Genomic DNA, 9655 nt, shown 5'->3' on the forward strand with positions numbered 1-9655 from the left:
CATAGCCTCCTTCATTCCTGTAGGGAAGCAGGAGAGATAGGTGAAAGCATCTGAGAGAGTAGCATTTCTGAGAGAGTAGGATTTTCTAACTTGTGGGTCTATAGGAAAATAGAGAAAGAGAGAAAATGGATTTCCTATATGAAGTAAACATTCAGGGTAAAACACTGCTATGATGCAGATAATGTAATATAGGTTAGTCCTCTTCCAATACTGTCTTAAAGGGTTCCATCTCATTCTGTGTAATTAAGTCACACAGATTTACTTTATTCTTCATTCTTAAAGGACCTTATCAGGAAAGTGAAAAGACAACCCACAGAATGGGAGAAAATGCTGACAAACCCTACATCTGATAAGGGATTAATATCCAGAATATATAAAGAACTCCTACAACTCAACAACAAAAAACAAACAACCTGATTAAAAAGTGGGCAAAAGACTTGAATAGGCATTTCTCCAAAGAAGATACACAATTGTTTAAACACATGAAAAGGGGGTTAACATCACTAGTCATTAGGAAAATAGAAATCAAAACCACCATAAGATACCACTTCACACACAGTAGGATGGCTATAATCAAAAACACAGAAAATAGCAAGTTTGGGCAAAGATGTAGAGAACTTGGAACACATGTATGTTGCTGGTAGGAATGTAATATGATGCAGCTGCTGTGAAAACCTTTTGGGGTTTCTTCAAAAAGTTAAACACACCCAAAATAACTGAAAATAGATACTCCAATACTTGTATGCCAGTGTTCATTATAGAATTATTCATAATAGTTGAAAACCAGAAATACCCCAAGTGTCCATCAAAGTCTGAATGGATAAAAAAAATGTGGTATATCCATACAATAAAGTATTAGTCATTCATAAAAAGGAATGAAGTTCTGATACATGCTACAACATGGATAAACCTTGAAAACATTATATGCTAAGTGAAATAAAGCCTACCATAAAGGAAGAATATATGAGTGAGTCCATTTATATGGGGCACCTAAAATGGACAAAATTGTAGAGGCAGAAAGTAGATTTGAGGTTACCAGAGAAGGCAGGAATCGGAGTCATTGCTTAATAGATGCAGAGTTTATACTTGAGGTGAAGAAATAGTGGTGATGGCTGTACAACGCTGTGAGTGTAATTAATGTCATATAAATGTATATTTAAAAATGGTTGAAATTGCAAATTTTATGTTGTATCTATTTTACCTCAATAAAAATATTTTAAATACTACATTCTTAGTTAATACTCAAGTTTAGAGTAGAAAATCATGCCATTCCTTACATAAGGCAAGTTTTAATAAGACTTTTAGCTTTACTGCTAATATATTTGATTATTTCTCATGCATTCATTTCTAGCTAAGCAAATGGAAATAGGACAAAGATTAGTATTCCCTGGGTCAGAAATTTAGTCAGAATCAGGGAACCAATAGATTTATAAGTCAAATCAGAGGTGAAAATTAGTATTCTATACTCAAAAGGGTCATTCTTCACTGAATGCTAATATTGCATATGTACAAATACAGGAGCCAGTGACTGGAAGTTTGTTTGGTTTATGTAAATCCTTTGGACAATTGCAATGTACTTAGTTACAAGACAGATGCTAAGGAAATATTCTCAGCAACATCCTTAATGTCCTTCCAATTCTTTCCTCCTAGAACCACTTAGAAATGTAATGTCGAGAGCAGCCATAGGCAAATCTTTACCTGACTGAAATCTCCCTCCCCTTTCCCAAATTTCTTCTTTCTTGTTAGAAATAATTTGAGTATGGTTTGAGAATCTAGATGCCTTTTGGGAGTTAATGTTTTTTCCACATGATTATGTTTTCATCACTGAAAATAGGGAAATATTTTTTCTCTGGACATTCCACTGGAATTAAGTACTATACTGCTGAACGGAAAATAGTATCTTCAGGGTATAGACATTACCAACATTAGAAAGACTCATAAAAATTCTGTATTTCCAGAAATTTCCCTTTTAGTCTAAATTACTGGGTTTGAGATAATTTTCAATGGAGACAGAACATTGCTTTTCTAGCAAATTAAATATACAAACTCCTCTGATATATTAATTATTAACAGAATATTTATGCTACTTTTTCTTTTAAAAGCAGCAGGCATATATATATATCATTGCATTTTCCCCCAAATTTCTTTTTTTAGGTGTTTGAGGCTGTTTTTATCATAATTTTTCAAATGAAGAACCTGAGACCAGAGAGGCTAAATGCTATGCCCAAAATAGAGCAGACTCAGCGCTGAACCCTACACCCTCTCAACACCCCTTACACAGCATTCTTCTTTATAATTAGAACAAATTGCAGGGCACTGTGCATAGGAAAAGAACTGGAATGAACATTAAATATTAAACATTATGGGCTTATTGAACTACTAATGTTCTTATCATTCAAAAAGCTCATATTAAAACTAACTTGGATCCAACAATTTTGTGCTACAGGTTACGTTGTGCCTACACTGAAGACACAAGAGCTAATAAATTGGTTAAATTCATGATGTATACATCTGCAATATGGAATTTACCTTTTTATTATTTTATTCATTTTTAAATCGTTTTTTTAAAGATTTTATGTATTTATTTATGTATTTTTTTATGTAGAGAGAGTACAAGCAGGTGGAACAGCAGCAGGAGTGGGAGAAGCAGGGAACCCTACGTCCTCGGGCTAGATCTCAGCACCCTGGGATCATGACCTGAGCTGAAGGCAGCCACTTAACTGACTGAGCCACCCAGGTGCCTTACCTTTTCATTATTTTAAAAAGTCTTGTCAGCAAATCTGGAACAGACTTCAGACTCCTCGATTTCTTTTTTTTAATCAGTAACATTGGAGGAGGATGCTACCAAAAATTTCTTTGGGGGGTGGGTGGCTAAGTTGATAGTGATAGGTGGGGTCAAGGAGGGTTTGGGAGATGGACATAAAGAGGTCATGGCGAGAGGCCTACGTGAAGCCAGAAGTCCTTTCTACCTGAGACCTCATATTCTTAGATCCACTCACAGGGAGGGAGAATGTCCCCATGATCCCATGGCACGTTATGGTAAGATCCACAAAAGATATGAAACTTTGATCTATCTTCTCCCTTCATTTTGTAGTTAAAAGGCCTGAAGTCCAGAAAGCTAGTCCATAGCCAGAAGACTGGCATAAAAGGACAAAAGGACTTTAGAATCTCGAACTATAAGCACCTTCTGAGGATGGATCCTGTTAAATGGGAAGCCCCCGCGCCATCCACCCACCCCAGCTCCTGGATTGATTTAGGTATGCAAATATAAGCATAGTTGCTGTGGAGCTGAACTGCTTTGCCTAAGACAGCATTTCCCCTGGAGTTGTGCAGCCCTGGACACGAATAGGGTTGGGAGAAAAGAGAGGGAGCCTGAAAGACCCAGACTTCTGGGAGCTGCTCCACCACTCACATTTCATTAGGAGACCTGCAAATGCTGGCTGGGCATGAAGTGCTAGTGGAAACAGGGGTAGGGATGTAGTTTCAAGTCCAAGTTAACTTCAGCACAAACACTTGGCAGGTATATAAGGAGCTGGGGACACAGGAGACCATGAGAATGTAAACCTCAGGGGATGAGCAGTAATTCTGAGGAAGTATTGGGTTTCCACAATTCATGGAATTCAGTTTCATTTGTGTAGCAGCCACAGCCAGACTTTGAATTTTTAGCTGAATTACACTAGTTAGTGGTATAATTATTGATAAAACACAGGTCTTTTGATTCCTGGTTCAATGCTCTTTCACATCATAATGTGTTCTTTTTGTATATACAAAGGACTTCCTGGTGGCCCAGGATTTCTACTTTGAAAGACAGCCCAGAGCCCAGAGCAAGGAGCTGCGTACACAGGAGAATAAATTTAGATTCTAATGGCTCCCTGCTTCAGTACTAATTCTTTCTCAATTTTCCAGTCTGATATATCCAATTACTTTTACTACTGTCCAATCAGAAAACTACTGTCTGTATAGATCAGATGCAGTTTAGATCTGCTTCTAAATCTAGGAAGCAAGTATAAAATCCAGCCTAGATGTTCAAAGAAGCCAGTAATACTAAAGCACTAAAAACACAGAGTCATTGCCAGCTGCCTAATCAAACCTCTTTGATCTTAGTGAAGACATTCATTTACCTACAAGGGTTCTTAACTCACAGGGCTGGCTGCATCCCTGGGCTCCATTCTTAGAAGGGGACACCACTTAGGGTTTAAAGTGACTCTGCCTGTCACTGTTTTGAAATTTTTAATAATTTGATATCTAAGTTTGTGTTTTGTAAGTAAAGTCCAATGGGACAACAGAGGAAGTGCTGGGAGATTGGTGCCTTATGTCACATGGGGTCCTGTCTCCCAGAGAGTCTCTGCTATCCTGTCTGCTCCCGCCAACCTTGTTCAATGACCTCTGCCATCTGCCCTGGTGGGATCAGGGCACAGCTAGGGAAAGATTGGGGTCAGGCTCACACCCTGTGCACTGAGCCATGGTTGGGGCCCAGAGCCTGTAAGGGTGTGCACTTGGACAGCATGTATCACATGCCTGAAGGAGCTAGACCTTAAATAGCAGATAAAATACAATGTGACAGGTCAAGAAAAAGCTTTTTCTTGCTTTTTGAACAAGAAGCCCACCTTTTTTTTTTTGCACTAAGCCCCACAAATTATGTAGCTGGCTCTGACTTGATACCTTATCTGGCAATCCCAAGCTAATGTTATTTTTAGATTCTAAACTAAATAACCACACATATATGGAAAAATAACTCTGATTTTACTAAAATTATTATTTGGTTTCAAGAACTTTTAATATTAAATACAAAATCAGATATTTTCAACAGTTCAACAGAGGGAAAATAAGCTTCTCTATTATTCTTGCCAGCAGGTATCATTAACAACAGAAAGTTTGGATCTGTTGTTGTGACTTGACAGTATAATGGATGAAATGGAAAAATGATGGAATTTTTTTTTTTCACTGAGGCAGCCAGGAAAAAAAATTAGTTATTTCTCCACAGTGAAAATATTATCACTCCATATTTTTTATCACATCAGAGAAAGTTTAAAAAAAATCTTGTTACTTCTCTCCAATGCTGGTATTTGCTCATAAATAACTATATTTTCCATTATCTATATGGCACTATATTACAATGGCAATAGGCCAGTGATGTCAGAGAAATCGAGAGGAAGTATAAGAAATAGCTTTTTATTATTATTCTTTTAATTTTGCTTCTGCTTCACATTTAAATATCTTACCTTGAGCTTGGCCAAAAGAAGTTCATGATCATGAAGAAGTTTTTTGGTCTCATCTTGACTGCTACCAATTTCTAGAAGATTGGGCTGTGATTCAGCCAATTGAAGTTGCACCCACTTGCCACACTATAGATAAAAATGAAAGAAAATGCATTTTTAGTTCCTCTTGTTTCTTCCCCTTTACCCTTCTCCTTTTCTTCTTCCTTTTTTCTTTCCTTTTCTTTTTTTTCTTTTCTTTTCTTTCCTTCTTTTTCCTTCTGTTTCAATTATACTGTGAACACTTTATTATTTCCATAGAGATAGGCTTTACTTATATCGAACTATAACAGGTTTAATATACATCCATTCCCTCTCTCTTTTTTTTTTTTTCATTCTTCGGGTAAATTATTTTCTCCTAGCATACTGTATTAAATTAAAAATTCTCAAATGAAGAACACACTGAATATTGAATATTACAAAATTACAGAACATGTTACACAATTGTAAATTCTCTCTCTCACAAAACTTAATTCCATAAAAATAGTGAAATTGCACCTGGGCAAATAGGATGCAAACTTCACCAAAGGGGAAAGGTCTCATAAATGCCATTTAGGCTGATGAATGTCTTTACACCGATCTTGCTTGTTCAACTGAGAAGAATAAACAGCAGATGAAGCAACAGGTTTTTGTCTCATAGTAAAGTAAAAACATAACATTTCCAACTTTTGTTGTTGAGTAATCAATAAAGTATGTATGAAAATGTCAATAAAATTAGATGCATGTGACGACAGCCGTATGAATGCAGCCAATTTGTTTTCCACACGTAAGACACTTTCACTGCTCCAATATATAATTCACCATTGCATTTCCTGAGGAATTGCTTTTCTAAGACATAACAACTGATTAAGCAAGAGGAACTGCTAATAGGCACGTGAACATGGATAAGCAAATTGCTGAAGAGAAATGAAAAAAATGTGTGGCTAGTCCAGATCATGAGTGCCCTAAGACCATTTGGAAACAAACCCACATGGATCAGACACAGACACTTCGATTCCTTCTATTCCTTTCTACTCTGAATAGCTAGAGGTTTATTTTATTTGGAACAGAGATAAGTTAAAGAAGCTGTGGAGGGTAATCAGAGGGAACATTCTTAGAAACACAGTCGAGTTAAAATAAGTATTTTCAGCATAATTTTAGGGGTTTTTTTTCCCCCTGCCCTGTCATTTGACCTCTGATTCTCCTATAATTTATTCCATACACATTATTCCTTTCCCTGCTCTAAGAAATGTTTCCTATTTGAGGGAAAGAAAAGTTAACTTTTTTGTTGTTGCTGTTGTTGTTGTTAAAGATTTTTATTTATTTATTTGACAGAGAGAGAGACAGCAGCAAGAAAGGGAACACAAGCAAGGGGAGTGGGAGAGGAAGAAGCAGGCTCCCAGCAAAGCAGGGGGACCGATGCGGGGCTCGATCCCAGAACCCTAGGATCAGGCCCTGAGCCGAAGGCAGACACTTAAGGACTGAGCCACTCAGGCGCCCCCAAAAAGTTAACTTTTTTAAAACAATGAGTTTGCCTCTCTTCTCTCACTGCTGAAATTTGTAGTTACTCAAAGCATCATAAAATCACATGCAAATTATCAATTTTTGCTCCTTGTGCTTCGGGCTTCTTTCCTTCTTTCCATGTCCACCTACTGCCTTTGAAAGGCCTTGAGGGGGGTGCCTGAGTGCCTCAGTCCATTAAGCATCTGCCTTCAGCCCAGGTCATGACCCCGGAGTCCTGGGATTGAGCCCCCCATTGGGCTCTCTGCTCAGTGGAGAGTTTGCTTTTCTCCCTCTCCCTCTGGTCTGCCTACTTGTGCTGTCTCTCTCTGTCAAGTGAATAAATAAAATCTTTTTGAAAGAAAGAAAGAAGAAAGAGAGAAAGAAAGAAAGAAAGAAAGAAGNGGGCTTCTTTCCTTCTTTCCATGTCCACCTACTGCCTTTGAAAGGCCTTGAGGGGGGTGCCTGAGTGCCTCAGTCCATTAAGCATCTGCCTTCAGCCCAGGTCATGACCCCGGAGTCCTGGGATTGAGCCCCCCATTGGGCTCTCTGCTCAGTGGAGAGTTTGCTTTTCTCCCTCTCCCTCTGGTCTGCCTACTTGTGCTGTCTCTCTCTGTCAAGTGAATAAATAAAATCTTTTTGAAAGAAAGAAAGAAGAAAGAGAGAAAGAAAGAAAGAAAGAAAGAAGAAAAGAAAGAAAGAAGAAAAGAAAGAAAGAAGAAAGAGAAAGAAAGAAAGAAAGAAAGAAAGAAAGAAAGAAAGAAAGAAAAAAAAAGAAAGAAAAAAAAAAAGAAAGAACGGACTCGAGGGCAAGGGAATCAGCAGAGGTGTTGTTTACATGGGACCAAGTCTCAAGAGCCCTGGGAATCACATCAGCAGGAACACTTTGCTTTCAGTGCTTCTAGAGTGAATCGTTTTGCTCAGTATCAAGTGCTGCTTTCCTGTTACAGATTTTCATATTAACATAAAATTCGCAGCAATTAAGTTAAATTAAACAGGCCTCAGTCCAGGCTTCTAACAAAGGCCAGAGAAGTCATTCAGCTCAGGTTAGTGAGGTCCTGAAAGTAACTGGCTGGTGAGCACCAGCTTGTTTGCCTTGTTCCCTTCATTAAGCACTGAATTCCTGAGGTAGTGACTTGTCTAAATCCAAGCCTAATGCTTCAGGGGTTTTTGCAAGACATTTCAAAAGAAATAAAATCATGGATGTCTTCTTCAACCTAAAGGTATGTGGCCATCTTTGCAAATCAGCAACTTACTTGACATAAAATATTCAATAGCCTTAAACCTCAAGTGGCTTCAACTTCCTGCTGATAAGGGCAAATTTGACTCCTGCCCTTTGCACCTTCCCTGGCAGGGTCTTCATTCCCCCAAAATGTTATAAGGATTTACTAGTGCCTTTACCATGTCAAAAGCAGTGCTGCGTGCAGGAGAGCACACATGAGAGCCTCCTATTCGGTGTTCCCTGCCCTTCATCATGTTCAAAACAGTGCCAGCCCGTATTTACTGGGACCATCCTCTTCCCTCCTCCATCACATCCACTCTCAAAAATCACAAACATTTTACAGGTCCACTTACTCTCCACCCTGGTAATCATGAACTTGTAGTCATGAGTACCTTGCCTTTAAAAATAAAATTGAAAGTATATGGTAGAGTTTTTTGGTTTTATTTTAATTAAGCTGCTGTAGATGTTTTCTGACTAACTGAAAGAGAAACCATAGTAAGTTGCTGAAACTTAGAGGTTTCTCTTAGTTGCCCATTTAAGAAAGCAGCAAGATGTACTTGCTGTGCTATTTTCTATATGCTGAGTGCTGCTAACTGTGTGGAATGTTCTGTAGGATTATCAACACCCTGCAAAAAGCCAACAGTCACAGAGAAAATAGAAAGTTGTCTTACCTTTATGACAGCTATCACGATTTTGGAGTCCCCAGCCTGAACAGCTACTGAACTGACTGTTGTTGTAGAAAACTCCACAGCAGGACTTCCCTGGCTGGACATGGTAGTTTAGAACCAGAATTTATACTCTGGACAGCCTCTGGACAGATGTGTGTCTGCTGGTCATTTCAGAAGGCAATCACTAGGGTTACTTGGATTCATTCAGGGAAAGAGCTCGGCTCGCACTGATTGCTCTGCCAAAAGGAAAGAACAGGAGGTTAAAAATAGACAACCCCATTGAGTTTATCACGAGAGGGGAGAGAGAGAAGAGAATGGGAAAGAATCGCCACACCCCTGGTATGGTAACACTAAGTGCCTGATATTTTTGCCATTATCTTAAATGGGGAGGGCAGTTTCTAGCTCTCTGCCTATCAGTTGATGTTTAATAGCAAATGGAAAAAAAATTACATCCTGACAACCCAAATTAATTTTGCCATTGAATCTATATAGCTAGGGTGGACTTTGAAACCAGCCAGTCATGGACCAGGATATCAACCTTTTCAAGATTTTCAAGTCTCCCTTATGCAAAGAAAACCCCCCAAAATGTACTTTAAAAATAAGTTCTGGTGTGTATTTGGAGATTAAGGCACAAAATTGCTTATAATTTTAGATTAACTCGCTTTTCTAAAATTTATTGCCTTTTGTCAAATGAAGTTGATGTGATATGGTCACATTTTCTCAGAGCTTCAGATTCCTGAGGGACAGTTTAAAAATATTTCAATGAGCAATTATCAATAGATATCTACCATTTCAGGATTTCTTTGTGACTACTTTACTCCACTCACCAGCATTTTCAAATTCACTTATCACAAATACCAGGAAGTAATATACCTTGTTATTACCTTTTAATTGCAGCAAGAAAATGTTTATTGTGTTTAATTAAGGGTTAACACTGTATATTTTACTACAGTTTTTTTAAAAAAGGATAACAATGTACTTCAGGTTTGGTTTTTATTCTCCTCCACCCCCTATGCAGGAAAATTATAGAC

At 38.1% G+C, this 9655-nt stretch overlaps 1 protein-coding gene across 4 annotated transcripts in view; it reads right to left on the bottom strand.

The window, feature by feature from the left end:
* CCDC141 (coiled-coil domain containing 141) overlaps positions 1–8948 on the bottom strand; it is a 191148-nt gene extending 182200 nt beyond the window's left edge. For 2 of the 4 annotated variants that reach the window (XM_019799234.2, XM_011224427.3), the window contains exons 1-2: positions 8628–8948; positions 5223–5345 (exon numbers count right to left, since the gene is read on the bottom strand). In XM_019799234.2, coding sequence (XP_019654793.2) covers positions 5223–5345; positions 8628–8729 — 225 coding nt within the window. In that variant the 5' untranslated portion in view covers positions 8730–8948. The remainder of the gene's footprint in view (positions 1–5222; positions 5346–8627) is intronic. The other 2 variants (XR_004623510.1, XM_019799235.2) reach the window with 2 other exon arrangements.
* Positions 8949–9655: the final 707 nt, after the last annotated feature.

This window comes from Ailuropoda melanoleuca, chromosome 2 (assembly GCF_002007445.2).
Source record: "Ailuropoda melanoleuca isolate Jingjing chromosome 2, ASM200744v2, whole genome shotgun sequence".
In the NCBI taxonomy this organism is placed as follows: domain Eukaryota; kingdom Metazoa; phylum Chordata; class Mammalia; order Carnivora; family Ursidae; genus Ailuropoda; species Ailuropoda melanoleuca.